This window comes from Ochotona curzoniae, unplaced genomic scaffold, assembly GCF_017591425.1.
Source record: "Ochotona curzoniae isolate NIBS_2020 unplaced genomic scaffold, NIBS_Ocur_1.0 scaffold_1037, whole genome shotgun sequence".
Classification (NCBI taxonomy): domain Eukaryota; kingdom Metazoa; phylum Chordata; class Mammalia; order Lagomorpha; family Ochotonidae; genus Ochotona; species Ochotona curzoniae.
Genome location: NW_024467083.1, coordinates 3888524 through 3916197, shown reverse-complemented (window position 1 = coordinate 3916197; position 27674 = coordinate 3888524). Strand labels below are relative to the sequence as shown.

General features: G+C 38.8%; 2 protein-coding genes across 6 annotated transcripts in view; both read right to left on the bottom strand.

Moving 5' to 3' along the window:
• Positions 1 to 26601, bottom strand: CDC7 (cell division cycle 7). 5 transcript variants are annotated; one of them, XM_040998717.1, is made up of 12 exons: positions 26517 to 26601; positions 25824 to 26007; positions 17560 to 17643; positions 17129 to 17264; positions 13680 to 13773; positions 13452 to 13594; positions 11926 to 12175; positions 11260 to 11355; positions 10373 to 10551; positions 9549 to 9631; positions 6838 to 6987; positions 1 to 1691 (listed from the first exon to the last, which is right to left on the bottom strand). In XM_040998717.1, exons 2-12 carry the CDS (start codon positions 25936 to 25938, stop codon positions 1297 to 1299), a joined length of 1725 nt encoding a protein of 574 aa, XP_040854651.1. In that variant the 5' UTR covers positions 25939 to 26007; positions 26517 to 26601; the 3' UTR covers positions 1 to 1296. The 5 variants fall into 5 exon arrangements, with proteins under 5 accessions (XP_040854651.1, XP_040854652.1, XP_040854654.1 ...); XM_040998718.1 differs by having other exon boundaries at positions 25824 to 25973; positions 26517 to 26567; XM_040998720.1 differs by lacking the exon at positions 17560 to 17643.
• LOC121168692 (proline-rich protein 2-like) overlaps positions 26520 to 27674 on the bottom strand; it is a 66077-nt gene continuing 64922 nt past the window's right edge. The window contains exon 4 of the mRNA XM_040999010.1: positions 26520 to 26681. Within this exon, the coding sequence (XP_040854944.1) occupies positions 26520 to 26681 (162 nt within the window). The remainder of the gene's footprint in view (positions 26682 to 27674) is intronic.

The following is a 27674-nucleotide window of genomic DNA, read 5'->3' as shown; positions in this document are numbered from 1 at the left end:
TAAAAATATAAAAGGATAACTTTATTGAACATGCAAATTCAAGAACATTCAAGTTTTTAAATAATTTAAGAGAGCAGATTCATAGTAATGGCTTATATAAACACTATAATTTCCAAGTAGACCAGGTAAATACACTGGCTTAACAATGCTCAAACAAAATGTATCTGTCTCTAAGCTGTTTCCATATTCTAAGACTATGAAAGGGGAAACTGGTCAGCAGATCCACTCCCTGTCCTGACTTCAGATGATGTGTGACATGCTGTCAGTTTGCAATGCGAGTAACACATAACTGCCTAGCCTTAGACCCTTTTCCACTTTGTTTACTTCATTCTCCCTCTTCCTCTAACACTAAGGCTGTGGTAACCACTCTCCGAGCAGCACCGAATTAGTCAACACCATTTGTCAGGAATACAGACAGCTCTCCAGACATCTCCAATAAACCCATGTGTTTGCTCTCTCTCTCTCTCTCTTTTTTTCCTTTGGGGGAGGGGGGGCTGGGGCTACCTAATTATTTTTAAGATCATGTGAAAAACATGCACAAAAGAAAAAAGGAAAACAAAGTATTCTGGACTTTCAATCTTCATCTTTGTCCTACAGTTTTTCCTTATCCAGCATACACGCATTGCTATCAATTCCTGGCTATAAATGCATGTAGCATCTAATAAAGTAGTAAGCACCATATAATTTTCAAGCAAAAAGTGTCAGAAGAAAAATTAAGAAAACATCACAATTAAGACAAAAACGTTTCTATGACTTTCAAAAAATGAGTAAATTCAATTTAAATGATACTCTGCCCCATGGCCAACATCTCAGTGTTCTTTAAAAGGTATAATATGCTTGTACAAAACGGAATTATCTTCACTATAAAATTTTAAGAGCACCAGTACCAAGTTAATTTTTTCGAAGTATACATGGCTCATGTAAGAACTCAGCAAACTATGTGTTCCAACTCAATTAATTGCTATTATGCTTAACAACTTTGTCTTGCACGCTCATGTACTATGCTAAAACTGTTCCTGTGCCTGCAAATGGCAGTGAAAAGTAAACAGATACACTAAAGATCCGACTCTACTTGAGTGCATTGAACTTGAAGATTATTTTGTTGGTTTAAAAATTATCCCAGGCATTTTAAGTAACTCTAACCTGTATTTCATATATCTGCCATGACAGTAAATACTAAGTTTTTAAAATAAATTACTTGTCCTGTGTTGGACTGTAAACAAGGACGTAAGGGCTATTTACAAATAACTCATTTTTACCTAATACACAACATTAACACTAAATGAAGATCCATAATCACAAACTCATATCTTTAAAAAATGGATGCAACAAAGCTTCTTCGGCTGTTATTCTTGAAGCTGGATTTAGATCGAGAAGTTTATCAAGCAGATCATAAGCTTCATCAGGAACCTCATTCCAGCCTTCTAAATTGGTTGCACACTCGTCAAAAAGACTTCCGCAGCCATTTCTGTCCCTTTTACACAATCCATCCCCTGAGGACTCTGCTGGAGGTGTCTGTATGAGGTAAGGTGTTACATGGTCCGTCTTCTCTGAGAAGATCTGGTCAGGAGAAGTAGGGCTTTGTGTGGCACTGGTTGGTTTGGAGGTATGAGAATCTACACCTCTGAGTCTCTCACAGAGTTTTCTCAAGTCCTGTGCTGGGACTTCTTTGCTACATAATATTGACTTGCCTTAAAAGAAAAAACAAAAGTATCACAATACAGCAGCAACATCTTTCTTGAGAAACATGGAAATCTAGCCAAGTGCTTTACAGATATAATGAGTATTTGTACAATGAATATAAATGCTACACACTGAAGTTCTGTTTTGAAGTACACGGCTGAAGGCCAAACTATAAAGAGATAGTAATCTGACATCAGTGACTTACTAAACTAACCTAGTACTTGCCTGGCTGCCCCAACATCTTCAGCTTCATTTAACCAGCTACATCACCTGCTTCCCAACCCCTCCCAAACCTCCACACCTTTGACTAAACGGCTCCTGTCTGCTTTAGGATGCTCTGTACCCATGTGCCCAGTTTCACCATCACTCAGCTCAACAATCACCTCTATAAGACCCAATACTCTTCAGAATTGATCATCTAAATTGTCACCAGCATTCTGTCATATGTTGGAAAGTGTTACAATTATCTTTGCTATACTAAATAGTACCAATAAAATGTGTACATCCCACCTGCTGCACCCTGCAGACAGGGACCGTTGATTTATCCTTGACCTCTCCAAACCTAGTAGACACCAGGTGTCCCATTTAGGTTTGCTATATTAGAAAAAAGTTACCATCTCTGTTCAAATGTGATATCCTGGGGCTAGCGTGGTGGCACTGCAAGGCAATCTTCAGCCCATGGCATTGGCATCCCATATGGGCACCTATTCTTACTCTGGCTGCTCTATTTCCAAAATCCAACTGTTATGGCCCAAGTCCTTGGAATGAGACCCAGCTTTGGATCAGCTCAGTTCTAGATGCTACGGCCATTTGGGGAAGTGAACAAGCAGATGGAAGGTCTCTATTATTCGCTCTGTAAAATCTGCCTTTCAAATAAAAATAAATATATAAAAAATAAAAAGCAGCCTCCTTACAGATGCTATTCTTGATGGATCTATCCTTAATTGCTAAGCCCTCTGCACTCTCTTTTTCCTTGACTCTTTCTCTGAAGGTCTGTTTTCTTTCCCTCACTAGAACTTTATAAGACTGGAGACCCAAACAGTACATGGTACAACTAAGCCAAATATGGGCACCAGTTCATCACCCAGCTCCTCACTTCCACAGCCAGCTCTCTTATACCCTGGGAAGACGGCAGAGGATGGCACAAGTCTTTGGGCCCCTGCACCCACATGGAAATCTGGAAGAAGCTCCTGGCCCCATGCCTCAAATGAGCCCATCTTCAGATCAATCCAGCTCTGGCCACTGCAGCCATCTGGGGAGTGAACCAGTAGATGGAAGATCTTTTCTTTGTCTCTCTTCTGTAACTGTGACTTACAGGTACGATGAAATAAATCTTTGAAAAGGAAAAAAATACACACACACACACACACACACACACACACACACACACACACACACAGGGCCCGGTATGGTAAATTAGTAGCTGAAGTTCTCGCTTTGCATGTGCTGGGATCCCATATGGTAACTAGTTCTAATCCCGGCAGCCTCGCTTCCCATCCAGCTTCCGGCCTGTGATCTGGGAAGCAGTAAAGGATGGCCCAACCCCTTGGAACTCTGCACCCACACAAGAGACCTGAAAGAAGGTTCTGCCTCCTGCCTTTGGATTGGCTGAGCTCTGGCCATTGTGGGCACTTGGCGAGTGAATCAGTGGAAGGAGGATCTTTCTCTGTCTCTCTTCCTCTCTGTATATCTGCCTTACAATAAAAATAACTCTTAAAAAAAAAAAAGAAAAAAATACATTTGTGTATGTATATGCATGTGTGTGTATAAATGTTTTTGAAATAACTTCCCGACATCTTTATTGGCACACAGGGGCAAAAAATAGGTTAAGCATACGAATAGGCAGTTTTTTTACTTTATAATTCCTTTGTAAACAAAGTGGCTTGAGACAACATTAAGGTTCCTTTCTAGGGATCACAGATTGTTAACAAAGTATTTAATTTGGCAGTATGTGATAAAAAGTTTCTCCTATACAGTCTGATGTAATTACTGGACCAGAGTACCTAGGCAGGAAATCATCAGGGTGGGTCAAGGGAGGAGGGAATTGTTTGTGGACAAATAAATGATTAAAAATAAAATTTAGTGAAGACACAGTATATTAATCTTTTTCTACTTAAAAAAAAACCCTATAATTCTCCCAGCAATTCTTCTACTGGATATATACCCATAAGAACTGAACCCACTGTATCAGAGATAACAACACCATCATGCTTATAGCAGTACTAATCACAAGAGCAAAAATTTGCAATCAACCAAGGTACTCGTGAGATGAATGGGTACAGAGAACGTGATATATGCATCCAATGCAATATTTATAATATTCAGCTATAAAGAATAAAACTCTTCCACTTGCAGCAAAATGGATGAAACTGAAGAACATTTCGAGTAAAGTAAGCCTTACAGGGAATGTAAACACCACAGGTTCTCCTTTCTTTGTGGGAAGTAAAATTTCAAAAACAAACAACAAAAATGCCTGTGTGTATCAGTGCTGCTACAAATACACTTTGTGAAACGTTCATAGTTTTGTCAAACCAATGGTTAAAAATGTTATACTACTATAGCTTTTATTGTATATGGAAGCAGTGGTCATTTTTTTTCACTCAATTATTATTTATAGCTACTGTGTATATTCCCACTAACCTAGAGTCTTCTGGCATTTCATTAGTTAAACTTACTCAGTGAAGCATTAACCTTTTTAGTGCAATGTAAATTTAAAGTATGTTATCTCAAAAACTAAAGTCAGGAGAGGGAAAAAGGGTAGAAGGAAGAAAGAAGGGAAGGGAAGGAGTAAGGGAGGGAATCCTTTATTTTCTCAGATTTGCATCTACAAACTATATGGAACCTGTTAAAAACTAGTCACAAAAAAAAGAAAAACAATTGCAAAGACAAAAAACAGGCCAGTACTGCGGTGCAGTGGGTAAAGCCTTCTTCACCTGTGACATCAGCAAGCCATATGGGTGCCAGTTCATGTCCTGGCTGCTCTACTTCCAAACCAGCTCCCTGTCTAATGGCTTGGAAAAAGCAGCAGCAGATGACCCAATTGTTTGGGTCCCTGCCACTCCTATGGGAGAGCTAGATGAGGCTCCTGGCTTCTGGCTTCAGTCTGGCACAGCCCTGGCTGTTGAGCTGACCTGAGTAGTAAACTAGTATTTGGAAAAAATTTCTTTTTCCCTCTCTCTATAACTCTGAATTTCAAAAAAGAAACCTTAAGAACAGAAACAAAGTAAAATAAAACCTTCTAGTAAATTAGAGGAAAATATCTACAGTTTTATTCCTTAATTCATTAGCTTACTCTGATAATGAAATAATCAAATATACTTGTTTTAGTAGACTCCTAAGGTATATAAATGCCTCCATTCTTTTTTTTTTGTAATGACCAAAGAGATTTCCCTGAAAATATTCAAGAAATACAAACTAATAGAAGCATATTTTTTTTGCCCAGGCTACTATGAGTCAGGCATCAGCTTTAACTCAGTTTTTTGCTTTAGTTTTTTTCTTCATTTATTCAACGTAATTCAATGAAGCTGAGGACAATGGACAGGTCACCATAAAAGAGGTGATCTAACTACCTCAAGCAAGTCATTTATTTAAGAACTACAACTCTAGTTAATGAAATGTTGAGGCTTTTGCACTCAGCTCAAAGTTACACTAAGGTTGAGGAGGAAATAACCATCCAAGCTACACCAAAACTGAGGCAAGTGCTACATAGCATGATTTTTAAAATAGAGAATGAGCACGACAGTGGTAACTCTCATGCTGTCACGACACAGACTGTGGAGATTCCTGTCAGATACTGCACAACCAGGGAGATGCAGGCTTTGACCAAACTTCTCTCAACATTTCTTAATACTAGATCAAAGTTTTCTCAGTTACTCGAAAACAAATACACTCCCATTTTTTTATTACATGAAAACATCATTTCTAAGAGACCAAGCTTGCTTTCTACTCATGGTTACTTTCCTCTTATATTTACTTTATTCCATTCCTCAAATAACATTTTATTGCAACAAGCAGAAACAAGTACAAGTTGTAGATTCTGCTGCAAAAGCGTTTCTTCTAGTTCTCTTGGCTAGTCTTTACTATTACGATCTCTTCATATAACCGCCATTAAGCTTTTATTTATTTATTTATTTATTTATTTTGGTGGAATATATCCTGATACTGCTGCTTAAGCACGAGACAATCATATTCACAGATGCTCTAAACCAGAAGCAGTTCTTGATCAAAATCATTTTTTTCAAACTAAGTCTGGAGCCTTGCTAAATATATTTTTCTGAATCATATTTTCCAGGCATGGGTGAAATGGGGCCAGCTCATGACTTTCTTGAGGTTTTACCGGAAACTCTGCTGCACTCCTGGTAAAGATCCACTGAGGCTAGGCTTGGGCACAAGGCAGCCCAGCTAATCCTGAGGCAGGCTAACTCAAACTCTGTAACCACAGAGGGGGCGTTCTATACTGTGTGGTGGTAAGCTGATTCAACTGTATCACTTCTTAGAAAGCATTAACTCTAACGGTACTTGCAGAACAAATACAAAGGTGGTATTTGAGGTGAGGTCATGGACTAGAGCAAGGTAGAGACAATTATCAGGTGCCCTGTGAAGTACATTATATATCCCATTTTTGAAGACCATAAGTGGTTATTTCTACTATATGCTTAGAAAGATGTTCCATTCATTCATGTCATTCTACTAATCCTAAAGAACTTAGCACATGAACATATAATTTTTTGCTCTTTCTTATTGTAGTCCTGTTACATTTAAATATAATTAGCTGTTCACTTGTTAGACTAGGATCAATTAAGACAAAGATATTCTCAGTGTTAAGTACAGCACCTAATGCTTATACACAAAAAATTAAATTATATTATTAAACACTTATGTAACAAAATTCAAACCACAACTAAACAGATAATAAAGGTTCTATGCCTTATGTTCTTAAAAATTTTAAGTGCAGTATTTTGTGCTTGATAAAATTAAATTACGCATATAGAGGAGAATGACAAGTTACTTAGAAGCATGTGATTTTCAAGCAACTAATATTCTAAGATTAGAGAACCTTATGAAAACAATATTTGTAAAGAGAATTTTATAATCTCCATGGTCTGTAAGATAATCAAAGGCATTTGTGTTGATGCATAATATAAACCAGCTTACCAAACGTTTTAGCAGCCTGGATAGTTTCCCTGGATCCCCGAATTGTCATAATTTGAGCCAAAGCAGTTAAATCATCACTTGCTTTATAAAATGGATATCGTCCACTAAGCAAAGAAAGGAATATGACACCTGCAGACCACATGTCAATTGCTGCAACAGAAAAGAAACTTTAAAAACAAATTCCACATCTATAGCTGTATCATCCTAAACAGATGTTGTGACTCTGTACAGCACAACGCCATCATGCTAGGAGCCTCGGCAACCTCAGATGCCTAGACCCAACCCCTCAAGGATTCTGGCCCAATGCTTCTGAAGCAGGCAGTATTAAAAAGTTCTTCAAGTGATTTCAACTTAGTCATGACTGAGAATCTGCGACCAAGCATCATTATTCAAAATGTAGTATTTTCTTTCTTGAGTACCATGTTCATAAATTTAAAAAATATATATTCATCATTAGAAAGCACTAAATAAGTGCATATTTCATAAGATCAAAAGAAACTCAAAAATAGTTACGTGGGGAAAACTCTGGATGCAACTCAAGAATGACACATTTGGTGACAAAGTATTGAACATTACAAGCTCTTCACGAGCCAGAAGCTAACACCAGCTATTGTGACAGACATCCCTAGATTTCTGGACCAGCTCAGTCACCAAGCTTCTTTTTCTTTCTCTTGGGGACATCTTTCATAATTGCTGGAATACCTAGTATCAACACATTATTTGCTCTCAAATGCCTTGGCCAATGTGTCACTTGCTTTAGTTCTCTTCACACTTTTGCTTGTTCCTGCAATATATTCTCAAAGTCAAAAGTGCTGATAGTCCTGAGTTCCAACCTCATCTCCTCTGCACTACCCCCTGATTAGTCTATCCACTTCATGGATTCAACTACCAAACATTAAATTTTATTTCCAGCCCAACTTCTTTCCTGAGCTTCATACGTAACTTTTTGTGTTAGATGTCTCTATCTCAATGCTCCAAAGATATCTGAGACCGGTTATACCCCAAACTAAATCCTACCTTTACTTTCAAATCAGTTATTTCTCCTTTGTTCTCAAATTTGGTTACTAGTATGCGTTCAAATCCCTCAAGTTAGGAATCTGGTGAATATTCCGTATGTTTTATTCCTTCACTTCATGAATTATTCTCATAGTCAATTTCACATCTAATAGTCCACCAGGCTTTGCTTTCCCAATCCTTTTATTTCATTCTAATTTCATCATTCATGCTTTAATTATCCCTTACTTCAACCATTATTAGGACAACACTCCTCAACATCTCTTGTAGAATACTGTACTCTTTCAACTCTTAACTTCCCAGCATCTACGGTATATGGTATACAGCCCAAGCTGTCTTTTTTTTTTTTTTTTAACTCATTTCACTTATTGCTTGCTTCCCTGTGTGCACATCAGAAGGCAGTTGGAATTAGAAAGGAAGCCAGGACTCACAACAGACACCCTGATACAGGATATATGTGTCTCAAGCAGCATCTAAACTGCTATGTTAAATGCCTACCCTTGATTTATTGCAAGAATTTGCACTTTATATTCTAAGCCACATTATAATTTCATAGATTACTGTATGACTAGACTGTACATTTTGAGCACCTTGGCATTTGCCTCAATGTCAAATGCCCACCTCAACTTCAGTTTATCTTGAAGGTAATCTCTTTTATTAACTTCTTTCTATATAAAGTTTTGGTACTATATTCAACAGATTATTTTATAATTATTCAAGAGTGTGTCCCAATTACATCGAGAACAGATGTTCTCATTTTTGTCTCACTAACAAGTATAGAGCATACATACAATGAACAAATGCATTTCTTCACAACTTGTAATTTTCACTGCCAGCAGGAGTCATTTATTCACTCAGTAAGGCATCTCCTGAGTACTGGTCTAAGGATAATGTTTTAGATTATAAAAGTCTTTTTTCTCTTGAAAAAATTTTGTGCTATCAAACTGTTTTCATAATACAAAAACACGATTTCAAACACAAGAATATCTGCATAACAGAAAAGTTCTGTGGTATTAGGTAAGTAGATGAAGTGTTACAAATCTCAAGGTGACATAAACTGCCCAACTACCTCCCACAACAAAATTCCTGGTAAAATCATCTTGTACACATGTGCACAATCTTTGGAAATATATTGCAAAAAAGAAAAGGACAACATAAAGATTACAAATGTTTATAAAGAAAAGCATTCTCTCAAAAATGGGAATACCACACTGCCAGACTGCTTGCATGATTTAATTAGTCAAGAGAAGCTTAAATATTCATCACAAAGAAAGATCTTAAGATATAACTGGGATGGACCCAGCGCAGTGGCCTAGTGGCTAAAGTCCTCGCCTTGAACACACCAGGATCCCATATGGGCGCCAGTTCTAATCCCGGCAGCTCCACTTCCCATCCAGCTCCCTGCTTGTGGACTGGGAAAGCAGTCGAGCATGGCCCAAAGCCTTGGGACCCTGCACCTGTGTGGGAGACCTGGAGGAAGTTCCTGGCTCCTGGCTTCGGATCAGCACAGCACCAGCCACTGAGCTCCCTTGGGGAGTGAATCATCGGATGGAAGATCTTCCTCTCTGTCTTTCCTCCTCTCTGTATATCTGACTTTGTAACAAACATAAATAAATCTTTTTTAAAAAAAAATATATATATATATATATAACTGGGACAACCCATTTGAATTGTTCTGTATTTTCCATGTAACCTACCTGTAGTTTGATTAGGGCATTTGGTCAAGACCTCAGGTGCTCTGAATCCTGGTGTACCTGCCCTTGGTGCAACCTGCTGACGCCTTACAAAGAACAAACAAGGTTGCTCTGGTTAAAGTTGAAATATTGAAATCCAAGAAATAACATTCATCAACTTAGTCCACAGTAAATTTTGCCTTAGTATTTGTATAAATAAAGCCACTATTTTACTTCTATTGGTTTGTTCCCCTTCTAATACATTTCTGATTTTACTCCAGAAATGTGTTAAGATAACTTTCAAACAGAGTTAGTAGACAATAAAAGCCATGAAAGAAAAACAGAAGAGGAATTTGTATAAAAATTCATTTGTTTGGAGTGCTTAATCATCAATATATTTTTTCCCATATATTAATCAAGAAAGGCTTGATGAAAGTCAAGTCTTAGAGGAAAGGGAAGAATGTTTGATGTAAGAAGCTGGAGGTGGGAGTATGAAAGAAGCTCTATTTTTATTTTTTTGGGGTTCTACTTAATCCATCATGAGTAGAAATGAAGACAGAGAAGACAAAAGAATGCATCAGCAAACAAAATATACAATTCTAAACTTTGAAAAGTGCTTTCCTGTGCCTACTCCAATTACCTGCACACATGAGTAAATATGTTTTTCAGAGACAAGGCGCATGTCAAATGAACAACACAACAGTATCACTCGTTTTTCAAGGTACTGCTCTATATGAGCACCTTTGCAGTTCCCTTTCCCTCACTAAATCAACTGTCCCCTTAATCAGTGTTTAATTTCCAGCCTTGTTCGGCAGTATGCTGGTGATTTTATAGCATAAACACATTACCTTGAAAGGCAAATACTGCACACTTTATCTGTTGCATAGCAGTCACATGTCAGGGAGGCTGGGCAAGAACTGCCAGTTTTCCTCACCACACCACTGTTTATAACTTTCGTGGAAACAGTCTTCTTTTTTGTTGCTAACTTTCTTGACAGTACGTCCACAGTTTTTGACTGTTTTATAAGCTGTAAAAGAGAAGTTATATTTTCTAGTTTCATAACACTGAATATGATGTCTTTCAATGCTAGTTTGGCAAAAGTGTTACTTTAAAAACCGCTGAATGTGCTATTCAATTGTATATAAACAGCTGTCCATTAAGATGTTTATGGTCTTTGGGTTTTTCTGCTGAATAAACATACATTAAAATGTACGAATTAGCCCTAGTTTGGTAAATATTTGACTTATCCTTTATTAGAATATTTCTTGCTATATTACAAAAGTATAAGGCAGTTACGTTCTAGTGTCTAACTCCATTTCAGAACTATAAACTGCACAATTACATTGGCTAAAATTGGCTTTAAGTTGTGGTTTACTGCTGTCTAGATACCATAGGGTATCACACATCAATTTAAAATCATCTAACTGGTGATAATTTTCATAACACTACCAACTCTGCATGAGGAATAAAGTAGGTTCTGGGAGCTCAATGATAACAGAAAACGCCCTAACATTCTAAACGTTTCTCTGAGAAAAGAGCAACAATAGTCAGCTAATAAGCAAAAATAATTAAAAAACAAAAAGCACCAGAAAGTCTAGAAAAAATTGAATAAAAACGTTCAATGTTTAAAGCAGTAACATCTCCTGCCAACTCAATATATGCTGATTTAGTCATTACCTAAGGCTCTTCAGTGTACAACTGACTGGCCATTGCACTATTAAGCTACATTACTTACTTTCACTGCAGGGCTCTCATGTGAAATGGAGCTGTGTATATTGAAATTTCTTTCTCCAAAAACAGAGCGCTGGACAGAAAGGCCTACAGATCCCTCCTACAATACCAACAAAAACAAGGAAAATAAGGGTTATATCTGTAACACTTTCTGCCAGCTGTACTCTGCCATAGTTGTGAGAGAATTAAATGACAGAAACCAAAACAGCTGCATCCAAGTCATTCTCAGCCACCAGAACACTCTGAAAGGAGAAAAGTCTAAGCAGAACTCTAAACACCCATACAGTGTTACCACAGTCCACACACATCCACAACGGAGAAGGTCCAAAAGTCACCTGCAGGAGGGCTACGGTCTGCTGTGCAGCTAAATGGAGATAGACACTTCAGATTTTTTCCCCTGTGACTAATGTTTTCTTTTAAAAAGGATAACTAACCTGAACTTTTAAACATAGGGGGAAAATGAAATATTTTTATTGCCATACAATTTTTGTATTCACAATGACAGATATTACAAACCAAAAAAAGTAAACTTAAATAAATCTCAGTGAAAATCTAGTAAAGCAAAATATAACAGATGTCTTAAAAACAAGTTTTTAAATTACAAATACTATCCCGGTATTAATACATTTTCTGTTGGTTTACTACTTAAAAAAAATAAAAGAGGTAGGACCTTTCCATCTTTCCCTTGTTTACTCTGAATTTGAGCATTTGTGTAGGGTCTTTTGACAGATGTTTTTGTGGGGGACCGCTGATCCAGTTCCTTAGGTGCTGGGCCACTCAATGAAATCTTGTTTCCCATTATTACATGAGACTTGTTCTGGGTGCAACTTTCCTGCTGCGTTTCAGACTGGACAAACTTGAGAAGCTCTATTTTTGTATCATGGGTTCCTTGGGCCAAACCAAAATCTACCAAAGCGTACCTAAGAAACAAAATTAGGCATTTTTACTTCTTTTTAACAAGTAAAGCTTAGTAATACTCTCAACTACATGCATACAGAAACTATAATTCTTTTCAGAATTAAGAATTAATAACAAGTTTTCCCGACAAAGCAAGGACTTTAGACTTATGTGGAATAGAAAATTAAGAAGTGACATATCTTAGGAGCTGGCTATTGTAGTGCTAGTTCAAGCCCAACTGCTCCACTGTGATCCCTCCACTTGGGTGCCCTCCTCATGCGCCCAAGACAAGCAACAAGACCCAAATGTTTGAGCCCCTGCTATCTACATGGGAGACTCAGACAGAGGCCGAGCTCTGACTGTTGCAGCCATCTTGGGAATGAACCAGTAGAGGGAAGATTGGTTTCTCCTTATCTCTCTTTCTCTTTCAAATAAAATAAATCTTCAAAACCAAATGCACATCCCACAATCAATCAATCACTTTTTCTCTTTCCCCTTTCCAATGGGCAATGCTAACTGGGCAGAAGACAAATGTGCAATGTAAGTACAATGCTTTATTTCTAATAAAATAAGTTTAAAAGAGAAATAAATTAATTGTTCTAACATTTGATTTAAAAAAAATGAAAGAGACAGGCATTTAACATGGAACTTAACCTAATGTTTGGGACACCTTTGTCCACCATCAGAGTAGTTGGGTTTAAATCTCAGTTCTATTCTCCACTCTAGCTTCCTGCTAAGGCAGCCCCAGGGAGGCAGCAAGCACACAGGTCCCTGGCCCTCATGGGAGAGCCAGACGAATTCCTCAGCTCTTGGTTTTGGCCTGGCCCAATGGGCCAGCTGGAGAGTAAACTACTGAATGGGAGCTCTCTGCCTTCCTTTCAAAAAAGAAGAAAATTTAAAATCTGAAGGTAAGTTGGTTTTAATTTCCTCACGTAATCAATAACACATCACATAAACAACAGTATTTATTTTATTCCTCTATGTATATAACTAGCATGAAGAATATACATAGAAACAGAAGGTTAATGCTGAAATAGGAAATTGGCTATTACGTAGTTTAATACCTCATTAGAAAAAAAAAAGAAGCTATGTGTAAAGATTCTTTCAGGGCTATTTCCTCAAAAACCATAGTACACCATAGACTGTTTTATTACTACTTTATATTCTCTGCATTTCCATTTTTAATCATAAGTAAAATTTGAAACAGAAATGGTATGTGCATGAACACTGTAGTACATATTTAAGAGTTGGAGCCTACAGCTCAAGTTTACGTATTACCTAGAAAGTCTTCATACTTACTTTTTCAGACGTCTATTATATAAAAAATTGCTGGGTTTAACATCACGGTGAACAATACCAAACTGATGAATGCGTTTCAAAGCCTTGAACAGATTAAACATATATTCCCGCACTTCTTGGAAGGAAAGAGAATTCAAAATGTCCTAAAACAAAGTTATGAATAGGGTTATAACATTGTTTTCAATGAAATACTTAGCTTATAAGAATTCATGAAATATTAAAACCTACCAAAAAAGACTCATGCTCCAGGTACGGCATAGCAATAACCACATGATCATTTTTCCTAAAGCAGTACTTAACTCCCATGACATTGTCTTGCCCCCTAGTGGAGAAGAGTACAATGAATTGAAATCATTATGCCCAATTTTTAAAAATGTCATTTTAGCAATGCATGCATTCAGCTAGAAAGCATACTTAATCATACTTAAATCATCCTCTTGGAAGACATTAGAAACATTTAACTCACTTGTATAAGATACAAAGGATTCCTTTAAAACAAAAATTCCATCACCTGTGAGGTTACTATAATCAAAAAATGAGATAATTACAAATGGTAAAATGAAAAGCATCATTAAATAGCAGATAAGATGGTAAGAGTTAACACGTTTTAAAAATAGCTCTAGGTAAAATTAATTGAACACTCACTATGTGCTAAGCTCTGATCTAAGCACTTCACACCTACCAACAAACTCATTCATCTTCAAAGAAATCTTACGAGGAAAATGTTATTATTTCTTTTCTTATTCACAAATGAAAACTTGGGCATAGAAAGGTTAAGGAACTTGTTCAAGGTCACTAAAACTAGTAAGTCATGAAGCCATGATAAAACACTTAAAAAAACTTATTTGGAGAGCTAGGTGCAGTAGCCTAGTAGCTTAAGGCCTTGCCTTGCATGCGCCAGCATCCCATATGGGTGCCGGTTCGTGTCCCAGCTGTTCCACTTCCCATCCAGCTCCCTTCTTGTGGCCTGGGAAAGCATTAGAGGACAGCTCAAAGCCTTGGGAGCCTACACCAGCGTGGGAGACCCGGAAGAAGCTCCTGGCTCCAGATTGGCGCAGCTCCAAGAATTGTGGCCACTTGGGGAGTGAACCAGCAGACTGAGGATCTCTCTGTCTCTCCTCTCTGCATATTGGTCTTTCCAATAAAAATAAATGAAACTTATTATTATTATTTTGGGGGGAGAAACAGAGCAAATAAAGACAGGAAGAGCTTCCATTCACTGGTTCATTCTGGTCTCCTGCATGGAAGGCAGGGGCCCAAACAGACGGTTTTCTGCTGCTTTTCCCAAGGCCATGAGCACAGACCTGGACAAAAAAGAGGAGATCAGGCAGAAAACTAACTGGTTTACCTTTGAGATGCTGCCATTGAAGGTGAAAGTTTTCCCAGATATGACACAAACCAACCCTAACATTTTTTTTTTTTAATTTCAAAGGCAGAATTACAGAAAGGGAGACACAGATTTTCCATTCACTTGTTTACTGCCCAAAAGGCTGCAATGATCAATGCTGGTCCAGGTCAAAGTCAGAGCCTCCTCTGGGTCTCCCACATGAGTAGCAGGACCCAAATAGCTGGGTCATCTTTCACTGTTTTCCCGGACCATTAGCAAGGAGCTAGATTGGATGTGGAGCAGCCAGACCACAAACTAGCACCTATATGGGATGCAAAGGCTTAGCCTGCAACATTACAACGCCAGTCTAAGAATTAAATTTTGGTGGGAAGTTAAATAAGATAACTTGCAGAGAAGTGATATCCAAAGCTGTTCAAACGAACAGAGAAAAAGAGATGACGCATTTTGGGAAAGGTCTCTTGGTGCAAAGTAAACTACAGAAGACAACAAAGAAGTTGGAAAAGAGCAAGCAGCAAGGAGGTCTGAGTTAAGGACGAGGGAAGGCTTCTGGGCTGCAAAGAGAAACTAACCGGGAGTTGTTTCAAGGGCAATTTAACCAGAAAGTAAAAAGTAAAACAGGAGTTAAGGAAGGTACACTGATGGTAATCAACGCAGAGCACAAAGACAATTTGCCTGACAGCACTCCAAGAGCAGAGGAAGACATTTTTAGAATACAAGTTGCTGCAACACAGAGAAAGAAAAAAGTAATAGAAGGGAAAGTACAAAAAAACAACTAACACGGTTGTGATCATGCCTTAATGAGGCCAGCTCATTTTGTCTTCTATAAAAAATAACAGTGAAACAAAGAAACAACTTGATTCTTCCACTGATTCAGTAAATATTTAGTGGGCACTATTATTTGCCAGACATTATGTTAGCTATTAGGGATACAATGGTGAATTAAAATAACAGAATTTCTGTTCTCAGAGGGTTACTAGCTAGTAGATGAATGGTCAACAAGATAATAGCAAGATTATGGTAAGGGGTTTAGCAGAAATCCAAAGTTGCTATATAGTTTAAGAAAAAACAGTAGAATCAAACTTAATTCAAGGCATCTTTGAGACAACATCATTCTTACCAACTGAAGTAAGAGGCTACAGTATGCGAAGACTTAGAGAGCTTTAGCCTGGGGAAAGAGTTTGGGTGGTGAGTGGCCTTGAAGTGAGAAAGTTCTTAGGACAAATCTGAAGAACTAAAGAAACTGGAACACAGGGAGCGGAGTTGGGAAGTCTGGAGTAGGGAAGTTTTCTCTTTTAAAGTATATTAGGAAAACACAGAAAATTTAAGAATCAAATCAGGTAGAAATAACATTATCTAAATGACGTTATATAATACATATTTTAAAGATCACTCTGTCTCCTGTATGAAGATGGCCTGGAGACAGGTAGAAAAGCAGGTCAGAGTAGTGCTCCAAGCTAGATTAGGCAGTGAGAGGCAGTAGGTCATGGATGACTAAGATTGGTACCCAGTATCAGGCTGCAAGCTTGACTTGACCTGGCCCAGCGCTGGCTGTTATAGGCATCTGAGGAATGAACCAGGGAATAAATCTCTCTTTCCCCTTATTCTAAATATTTAGAAAACTATCTTTTCAAAAATTTTTTTTTACTTTTACTCTTTGGCAGTTATTTTTTGGCACTTTAGGTTTGTGACATTTATTAGGCAACACACTTAAGGTTTGTGATATTTATTAGGCAACCTAGTGGAAATGTCAAACAGGCGGATGGATAGACACACAAATCTGCAGTTAGAACACCTTAGACTAGATATATTCTTTAGGAAATCATTACCATAAGTCATATGGAAATGCAGAACAATATCTAAGGAAGAGTAAAGGAGAGGAAATAAGTAATGGAGTAGCTGGCAGAGAGATGGAAGTTCAGGAGACATCAAACATTAGATTACATCCATATGTTGATAGGAAGGAATGGACTATTGGGAGACAATTCTGTTGTTCTAATCAATATATGAGATGAGGTTGAAAAAAGTTAGCTAAATGTGAAATGTGAGTTTTCCTATAGTTAAAAAAAATCTAGATCATGGAAACCAAAGTTTATGATTTGGCAGGAATATGAGGTAAGTGGTAAAAGAATAGGAAGTCAAGCTAAAACTCAAAGGAAATCTACTCTGAAAGAATATGAATTAAATCAACCCTTACAAGATTTGAAGGAAACTGTAAATTAAAAACACATGACTAAAAAATGTTTATGTACAATATCATCCAAATTCAGCATTTACTTTAAAATACTATAAGCTGTAATCAGTGGAATTAAAATATTTTCAAGTTGCCTACCCAGCCACGGTTAGACACTGAAGCTCAGCTGCAATTCTTATAGGATGACTTGTTGGAATTAAGTGTTTCAGAGCAATTTTTTCTTCAGGTCCTACTTGTAACTGTGCTGTAGCCAAATAAACAGAGCTGAAAGTGCCTGTAAAAACAAATTTATTAGGTTTTCAGTGTTTGGGTTTAAAAATGTGAAAAAATATTAAAATAAATGGTAAGATTTTTCAAAGATTATAGATTTAAACAGGAGTTTCCATTTTACTGTAAATATCAGTTATTCTCATTTTTTCCAGAACAAAAAAGGAAACCCTATAACTGTAATTAGAAATATAATCATGGTTATATTTAAGCATCAGGACATTTTTCAATGATAAATTACCATAATCAAGATTGCTTGAAAGAGGAAAAAAACTTACAAAGAAAACTTATGCCCAAATTACCTTCTCCAATTTTGTCCTTAATCTTAAACACATTACCAAGTTGTGGAACAGCTTCATAAAGCTTCTCAATATCTTTTTTAACACCTGTAAAGGAAATCAGATTTATGATTGCAATCAGTAAGACTGCATTGCATAGTTCAAACTTAAAAAATGAGATAAATTTTAAGACATAAATTAGGTACAAATGAATAGTTTTAATAGATGTTAAAATTGTGATAACTGTCATAAAGCTAAAACTACTTATGCATTTTTTAAAAAGTTTACTTATTAAACGTATAGAAAGAAAGAGAAAAAAAAGTCTCCAATCTGCTGAATCACTCCCCAGATAGCTGCAAAAAGCAGGGGTAGTTCACGCTGAAGCTGGGAGCTAGGAGCTTCACCTGGCTCTCCCACGTGGTTGCACAATCCCAAAAGCTTAGGGCATCTTCTCCTGCTTCAGGCACATTAGCAGGGAGCATGATCAGAAGAGCAGCAGATGCCGGCATGACAGGTGGAGGGTTACCCTGTCATGCCATAACACCAGTCCATACAAACTTCTTGAAATAACAAAATTTCAGTCCCAGAATTAAATGAACCAAATTTCTACTACACTGAGTTTATATATAATAGGTATTACATATATTACATATAATACATATACTACATATATTAATATATTACATATATTACATATAATAGGTATTATATATATAATAGGTATTACAGAGTATGACACAATGAAAGAGGCAAATCTAAAAAATAACTAAATAATTTGTGCTGTGGTCACTAAATGGCATGAAAAAACACAGTCCAATGTTACTGAGAACTCTTTCCCCCCAAAACTTCAGAGGTCTAATGAAGTTCATGTAAATTATTACTGTCAAAAAAAAATTCTTTAGAAAAAAAAATGGTTAAAACAATGGAAAGCAGTCATACATCTAATAAACTGCTGGATACAAAAGAGATCTGCGTAAGAGGCCAAGCACCAGCTATTTTAAGTTATAATACTACTGTGTAATGTAACAGACTAAGATATTTTCAAAGTGCTCTCAGATACTTTATCTTTTCAGATCCTTATAATTTTGTGATTTGGCAGAATAAGAAGCATTACCCTGATTTTTCAGATAAGGAAATCCTTTAGTCTTGCTCATTAAATACATTTTTTAAAAATGCTCAGGTACAGACATATTTTGAAAACAAATATAGTGCAGGCTCTGTTTCCTTGGAGCTTAATCTAGTAGACAGACACCTGCCCCCTTAATGCAACAATTATAATAAAGGAATGCATATATGACTAAACAGAAGCTTGGGGACAGGGAAGGAGCACTTCTGAATGTAACCAGGAAGCTTTCAGGTGACAAGAGTTCAGCTGTGATCTGAAGTATTCACCAAGCAGCAAAAGCAGGAGGATTTTTTATGAAGAACGGGAAAAGGAATAAAAATGAATAGGGTATGAAGGAGGGCAATGCAGAAGGAGAAGAAAAGGGGCAAGGAATGCATACCAAAGCCATGGAACTTTATAAGCAGAAGGAAGGTCAAGTGGAGGATGTGTCCGAGGGGAGGAGGAGATTAATTTTAGGGACTAAACAGGCCAAAAAAGCCATGTGCAATATCCTTTCTTTTGTACCAAACCTACCTATGCAAATGGGGAGAACTTAAATTACCCCTTCCCAACAAGTTTAGTTCCACTCATCTTCAAATTCTGTAGTGCCACAGGAAAATACCATAAACAGGTATTAGAACAGTATGATAAATTTAATATCCCATTTCTTTGGATCTAAGATATTCTTAAGAACTTTGGAATTGGGATGCAGTTTACAACTGTGCACATCCAAGCTAACAATAGCTGTCAGTGACTTGAAGAAAATCAGAGCATGTGCTTAACCCTTAAGTTCATTCTTGCACAAAAAATCTGGAATCTTGCAGATGAGTTCATACCATTTCCATGAACTTTTTGAAGAGGCTGCTATGTATGGATTTCAAATTTTTTTGCAAAATATATCCACTTTTAAAATTCCAACTTCCATGAACTTTGTGAAGTACTCTATTTACTGCAATATAATTATTTATCGAATCAGTCTAAAAGTCTTTCAGTAAGTGTAACACAAAAACAGTTCTGAGTAATGAGAAAGCATGGTGACGCAGCACACATGGAGGCATTTCTGAAGAGTATACAAAATAAGGGTGCCCGTCCCCAGGGGATTTAGATGTGATATGGAACTCCATCTGGGTCATCTACACAGCTAAGAGGGGGACAGGGACTTGAACCATCAACTGCTTTCTCCCAGGAGCATTAGCAGCAATCTGAACTGGAAGTTCAACAGCTAGGACTCTGAGATATGAGGATCCCAAGTGGTGGCTTAACCTCATATACCAGCATACCAACCCTTAGTGAAATACATAGCAGTATTTGTACTGCCATTATTAAACATAGCTAAGTAACTGTATGCAGGCTTACATGGTTAGTAATCCTAAGAACTCTGAAGTGATACAGTTCTGTTTCTTGTAGCTATTTAAGTTACACTTAAATAGTATTAAAAACTGCTTTCAGCTGCATTATGGGACATGACAGGGAAATTTTCATAAGTCAGCACTGATTTACAAATAAAACCTGGAATCTACAGATATGGACTCAATTCCTGTCACGAATGACACTTGCCTTTAGTTTCTTACACAACAAAGATGCTGGTCAGATAAATTTTACCTTCCACCCCCCTGTGGTTTTCCCTTTGATTTCCATACTTTGGAACTTTGCATAAGCATTAACTTATTTAGTAGTAGAGATACTGTTAGAAATCACAAGAAAGAAAATGTATGTATTAAGAAAATGCTGTAATGCACAAATAATCTAAGTGATGTGCAACCACATCACTATTCACATATACTTCTTTACAAAACTCAGTGTTTGAAGCTAGTGCCTTGGCTCAGTGGTAAATCCTCCCATTTCAAGCACCAGATCCCAAATGAGCACCTGTTCCTACACCAGCAACACACTTCCCATACAGCTCCCTACTTGTGGCCCAGCAAAGCAGTAGAGGACCCAGCACCCAGGTGGGAGACCCAGAAGAAGCTCCTGGCTTCGGATCAGCTCAGCTCTGGCCATTGTTGCCACTTGAGCGAATCAGTGGATGGTTCTTCCTGTGTCTCCTTCTGTAAACCTGCCTTTCCAATAAAAATGTAATAAATTTTCAAAAAAAGCCATCACATCATTACTTAAAAATAATATTCATAAATAAAAGTTTCTTGTCATCAAAAAATAGCTGTGACATTATTAAACAATATTAAATATGGCAACCAGAGACTTCAATATTCTCAAATTCTGAAGTGGGAAGTCAGAGTAGAGAGAAGAAATTAATACGCATGTTCAGGCCTGCAAAATCTTACTACAAAGAGAGGGAGAAATGAGATTTTGAGGACTGAGAGAAGCCCCTTAAAGTCTAAATGCTAAAAAATTACTTACCCATGCTGTATACATGAAAATTTAGACTTTTATTGTGAACTTCCATGATTTTTTCTTACAGCAATAGCTTCCTTAGCTATAGTTCCTGCTTTCACTACTCCCTGCTTCCATTTTAGCTGGCCTACAGCCTGTCTGTAACACAGCAAGCATGATTTTTTTTTAAAGATTAATTTATTTTTATTGGAAAGGAAGATTGACACAGCAGGAGACAGAGAGAAAGATCTTCCATCCACTGGTTCATTCCCCAGATAGCTGCAATGGCAAGAGTTGAGCCGACCTGAAGCCAGGAGCCAGGAACCAGGAGCCAGGAGTTTCTTCTATGTCTCCTGTGTGGGTACACGGTCCCAAGGCTTTAGGCCATTCTCTGCTGCTTTCCTAGGCAGGCCACAAGCAGGGGGCTAGATAAGAAGTAGAGCAGCAAGCACAGGAACTCGTGTCTATATGGGATGCTGGCACTTACAAGGTGAGGATTTAGCCACTAAGCCATTGTGCCAGACCCAGGCACAATTTTCCTGGTAAAGCTAAGTCATCATATCATTACTTTGTTCAAACCCTCTAATGCCCTCCCATCTGACTCCGTAAGTCACTGCACATCTCCAACTTCACTTCCATCACTTTCCCCTTGCAGACACAAGGATCCTTGTTATTACTTTTCAAGATGTGACTTTGTATTTCTGGATTTATCCACTTATTTTATTTGAAAAGCAGAGACAGATCTTCTATCTGTTGGTTCATTTCCAAATGGCCACAACGGCCAGGGCTTACCCAGGCCAAAGCCTAGTGTCACAAATAGCAGCTAAACAACCACCCCACAGTGTTGGTCCCCTCTTCCCCACACCTCAGCTGTTCTTGTATGCTGGGCACACTTCGGTCTCAGGCCTTTACAGTTCTGCTTCCTCTGCATGGAATGCTCCGCCCCAAATACCTGCAAAGTACCTCAGTTAAGTCTTCTGTTAACAACTGTACTATTCAATTATAGTCTGGATTTAAATAAACCGCCACAAAGGATGCTGATAGCCAATATCAGAGTGCCCAGATTGAAGCCTGAAGTTTTAGCATTCTAAATCGGGTCTCTGCTCCTAATTCCAGTTTCTTGCTGATGTGCACTTGAGAGGCACCAGGTGATGGCTCAAATCCTTGAGTCTCTCCCATCCATGGTAGAAGATCTGGATTGAGTTCCCAACTCTTGGCTCTGGCCTTAGTCCTTCATAGCAGGCATTTGAGGCATGAACAGTGGATGGGAATGCTCTGTGTCTCTCAAATTGAAAGAAAAAAGGGTAGAGGTGCCACCATCATATAGAAGGTATATCTGTTATTTGTGACCAAGTCATCCTATATTCCTTATTAAGATCCCATATTCCATAGTGTAGTGTTGGTTGGAGTTCTGCTGTTCTATTTCTGATTCAACGTTCCTGCTAATGAACCAGGCAAACAGGTTTTTGTCTGGGTCAGCCCTTGGCCAAACACATAGGCCCTTGCCGCCCATGGGAGGCACGTGGTTGCAGTTTCGGTCTCCTGGCTTTGGCCTGGTCCCAGCCCCAGCCTTTGTAGCCGTTCGGGGGAGTGAACCAGTGGACAGAAGTTATCTCTCCTTCTCTCCACCTTTTTTCATTGGACTTTTCAAATAACAAACCTTAAGAAAATGTTAAATGCAATTCAATAATTAAAACAACTGTTAAAACTTTAAAAGTTAAAAACTTTTTTAAAAAAAGTTATAATCTTCTTCCGCTGTACTTCCTATCTGTATGACTCTATTTTCTTTACAGCACTAATCACTTCTAAACACAACATTTAATTTTACTTAATCTTTTTTATTAGATTGAAGGCTGTTGGTTTATGCACTGACTCATTCCACCTAGAAAAGTACCTGCATGTAACAGATGTTTACTAAGTACTGATCACATAAATGAAGTGCTTTTGTTATCTTACCATGGAGTATAACTGATACCCCAGAAATACAGGATAAATTTGGGTACTGATTCACACCTACCGCATCAAGGGGAAAACACGTGCAGGTACTTCAAAAAGTTTGTGTCAAAGAGAAATTAAAAGATAAAGTGCATTTGTCATAAACTTTCTGAATATCCCTTATATAATTTAGTCCCAACTGGGATACTCTTGAGGATAAAAGGGGATACTAACAATTACACTTTGGCAGCAAGTATGAACTAGTTCTATCCCAGGAAATCCAAGGCGGTACCTTTGACAGATTTTTAGAAGCCCAGGCTAAGGGCATTCACACAACAAGGACGAAGTTAAGTTTTCCAGTAGCATTTGCCAGTCTAGAGGAGACACTCAGTATATAGGTACTTCATACTTATCTTTATACTGAACAGATTTTTCTCAGTACATTTAGCATATCACAAACATATAAGGGGAAAAGCTTGCTGAAACAACAGTAATTATTTACCCTAATATTATGCCAAATACTTTGTGCACTACAACATTTTTCTTAATAGGAAAAAAAAGATCTAATGGACAACAAGAAAAGTTGAATAAATTATATATGTAAGTTACAGAATACTTAACTATATGTTTAGCAAAAAATTAATAAACAAGATTAGAAGTAAACTGATAGCAATTTCAATTTAATTTTAAAAATGTATCCCCCTGGGTATACAGTTTCTAGAAAGGATGCCTTTATCCCTTATTAGAATGCCTAGACTGAACTCTGAAGTTTTATCATTCTAAATTGTGGCTCTACACCCAATTCCAAAACAAAATGTCAACAGTTTCGATAATTGCACAGTTGAATAACATTTTATTTTGGCTTTCTATAATTCTTAATTTTGTTCAATAAAAGTATGCATAATTTCCAAAGCTATAAAAATGTGACAGGCATCCCAAATCAAAAAGTTACTAATTGAATACAGTGAGAATTAAACTTTACATTCTTGTGCTAAAAGTCACTCAAATCTTCAAGCATGTACTATTTATTGCACATTTTTAGATGCTAGGCATGCAAATATGCAGAAAAATCCCACTACCTAACCAAAACCATGACTTCAATAAGGAATAGAGCTGATGCAGTCCAGGTACCTGTCTCATAATCCCATCTGACTTTCTCAATTCGATCAAGAGACCACTCACTGTAGGCCTGGACTGCGTCAGCTTTACTCCTTATTGAAGTTATGCTTTTGATATAACCTTGGCTTTTATCAAAGGTGATTTTAAAAAAAACCACATGAATAAAGTCTTAGCATGTTTTATAAATTATCATTGGCATTATTTATAATGTTGTCCGATGTATTAGGTAAAACCTACAAAACTTCCGATATCTGGAATAAAATTCACCCCATTCTTTACCTCCTAAGATTTTCAGAATATCCTGACTCTCCACTCACACTCGACTTAACTAAATGGAACTGAAGAAAGAGAACAACCGGGTCATTACAAATAAAAGGAAGGCAACAGGGACCATATTCATGAAACTCCTGTATTTTAAGATCATTCTGGTAGGAGTGTATAAGATAGAGGGTGGAAAAGAAGTGAAAGCAAAGCATTGAGACAGGAAACGTCCTTATAATTTAGGAACAAAGTATAAAAATGAATTAATGTGCTGAAAATGTCTTTGTTTAGGATGCGTGGCATTGCTTCTTTCTATTACCAAAGTTGGGTGACTGGATACTGGGAACCATCGCTAAGGCATAAAGTGCAGACAACGGAACAGTGGCACTCTTAACACCAAATGGGGACATTAAGAAGGGGACTTACTTTGATACCAAACATGAGCTTAGCTTCAGTCAGAAAGTAAAAGTGCATGATATCATATTTTTCAAGGCTAGGATTAAAGTTTAATTTGTAGGGTTTCTGTAAAATATGTATTAACAAAAGGTCAAATTAACATCTTTTTATTCCAGCACTAAATTAAGATGGAAAAAGTTCAGACACCTTTTACAGAGAAAGAACAGAACCAGATCCTCCATTATCCAACAAATATTTATTAATCTCTACCTTGTACCATACACTATGACTGGGCAGTAAAAAGGTACATGTTGGTTGACAAAATGTGGTATTGTTAGACCCATGGTCTATGCTATGGTACAATCACACTTCATTAAGGTCACTGGTAAGTGGTGCTTTGTTACTGGAACAAACATGTTGTTTATCTTTGCCACTTAATTCTGCTTTGGAATTTTTTTTTAGATTTATTTTTTTACTGGAAAGGCAGATTTATAGGAAGGAGAGACAAAAAGAAAGATCCTAAATCCGCTGGTTCACTCCCCAAATGTCTGCGATGGCTGGAGCCAAACCAATCCGACACCAGGAGTCAGGAGCCTCCTCCAGGTCTCCCATGTGGGTTCAGGAACCCAAGGCTTTGGGCATCCTCCACAGTTTTCCCAGGCCACAGGCAGGAAGCTAGAAGGGAAGTGGAGCAGCTGGGACACAACGGGTGCCCATTTGGGATGCCATAGTTTGCAAGGTGAGGATTTAGCTACTGAGCCATTGTGCCACGCCCCCTGCTTTGAAATTCTTAAGGGGAGGGAGGGTCCCTCAGTGTTGACTTCTAGCCAAGCTTCAAGCAATATGGCAGGAGCCAAGAGGGGAAACTCGAGTTCGGTTTATCAACAGATTTGTTGTCTTGGGCAGTGGGGCCACTAGTGTTCAGACAGCACAGGCTGGCCCCCAGCCCTCTTGAAATGCAAATCTATACACATTGAGGATGTCTTTACTGATTGATGAGAACTAAATGAAATACACAACTCACTCTAAGGCTCCAACGTGAGGTTTTTTTTTTTTGTTTTTTTTTTTTTTCAAAAGCAATGGATAACAGACTTGTGGTCTTTAGATTTGGGGGACTGTACATCACCGGAGTTAAACATACCTGGGAGTTTAAAATTCTGCTCATGTTTTTTCAAAGAGCCATCAGTCTGAAGCGGGTCACGCGGGGAACTAAAGGCCAATGGCTGATCCATCTGAAGCCCCCCAGTCGCCTCCATCACGCACCAATCAACGGGGACGCATAGAACGCCGGCTAAGGGGTCATGTCCACAGCGGGAGCCGAGCAACTGTGAAAGAGAATACTGGACAGGGTCAAGAAATCACTGGCTGAAGCAAGCACTGTCAAACGCCCTCAAAGGGGCGGGCATTTCAAAACGCGCCTTGGGAACAAACCCCCGGAGAAGGAACAGAGGCCATTTCTGAGGAATGTCGCTCCCTTCACTCTGCCCTGGCAGGTGTCGGGAGGCCAGTGTTCCCAGGAGGCGGGGGAGGCCCCAGACACACCGGGAGGCTCGCCCAAGGCGCCCCGCACACCGCCGGAGGCCGCAGGACGGCCAGCGGCCATGAGCCGTGGCGTCCGGCCGGCTGAGGGCCGCGAGCGCCGCGCCGAGAACCCGCCTCCCTCGGCCGCGAGACCGCACGGAGGTTCAGTGCGCAGGCGCGCCGCTTTCCCGCCGAGACCGGCTCGCTCCCGAGGGGACCCAGGGGCGAGCAGCATTGCGACAGAACCGACGGCACGACCCCGAACCCGTCTACCCGAAACCCCGCGCCATGGAACCAACTGTCGGAAACTCACGGTTTAAGGGCGTTCGGACTTCTTCGGCTTCCAGACGACGGGGTCGCCGCCGGCCAAACGCGCCGGGGATACACTTCCCGCCGCGCTGCTCTGCTTGCGCACGCGCACTCCACAGCGCTCGGCGCCGCCGACCGGCTGCAGCGCGCCTGCGCAAGAGTTGAGGTTCTTCGGGGTGACGGCACCGGAAGGTTACCGCCAGGATGAACTTTGCCCAACCTGTAGGGTAAACCGTCAGCTAGGGTCCGACCTTATTTTCTGGAAGAGTATGCTTTAGCAAAAAGAAACCTCAGGTCCTGACATTCTGATATATCCATGTGTACTGTGGTGGCATCATACAATAGTCACTGCGGTGATGAAAAGGACTTTGTCCACTCCTTTATACTTCCTTTTCTTAGAGTGCCATTCTTCGTTAGAAACAAGCCGAAAATCTGATTCTTTCATACATGTAGATTTATTTTTCTGAGAGAGATAAGTCGTCCAGCTGCTGGTTCAGTCCCCAAATGGCCACAGTGATTCAGTGTAGGCCAGGCCGGGGGTCTCGGGCATGGGTGCAGGGGTCCAAGCCCTGCACTTGCAGGAGCCTGGTCTCGAACTGGCGCCGCTGTGGCTGGTGCTGCAGATGGGGGTTAATCCATTGCCACAGCACTGGTCCCAACTGCTTCAGTAGAAATGAGGTAAGACAAACTTTCTAGGGGCTGGGTTTACAGTGGTAACAAGGCAGCTCTGTCTTTATGATGCGAAATTCCCAGGAAGTAGGGACAACAGACGAGTAAATAAACATTATTCTTTCTGATACTAATTAGGTCTCCAAAGGAAAAATGTAACAGTGGCTAGAAAAATGACACCTTGAAAAGGTGATCAGGGAAGATGCCTCAGAGAAAAATCTCTGAAGAGCCTGTAGGACAAATAAGATATCAAGTCCAGAGATAGCCCTGTGCTCCATGCTGCTCGAGGCAAGGGAGTGTGTCCCTGAAGAGGCATTGGGAAGGGAAAGACAGCTGAGCTGAGGGTGGAGAGTAGTTAGGCTGAGACCAGACTGTATGGGGTTTTGAAAGGATTAAGAAGCTGGGTGTTTAACTACAACATGGGAAGTTTTAAAGCAAGGGAGTGATACAAACTGCTTTATGCCTATTGTGAAGACAACAGTTTGTAAAGGAG

What these genes read in the sequence shown, in the direction of transcription:
- CDC7 (XM_040998717.1), bottom strand. Translation starts at nt 25,938, where the DNA reads ATGGAGGCGACTGGGGGGCTTCAGATGGATCAGCCATTGGCCTTTAGT. An exon ending in TATAATAGACGTCTGAAAAA is followed by an intron (nt 12,176 to 13,451) that starts GTAAGTATGAAG and finishes TTTGTTTCTTAG; the next exon opens with GTACGCTTTGGTAGATTTTG. An exon ending in AACAAGGGAAAGATGGAAAG is followed by an intron (nt 11,356 to 11,925) that starts GTCCTACCTCTT and finishes TTGGTATTGTAG; the next exon opens with GAGGGATCTGTAGGCCTTTC.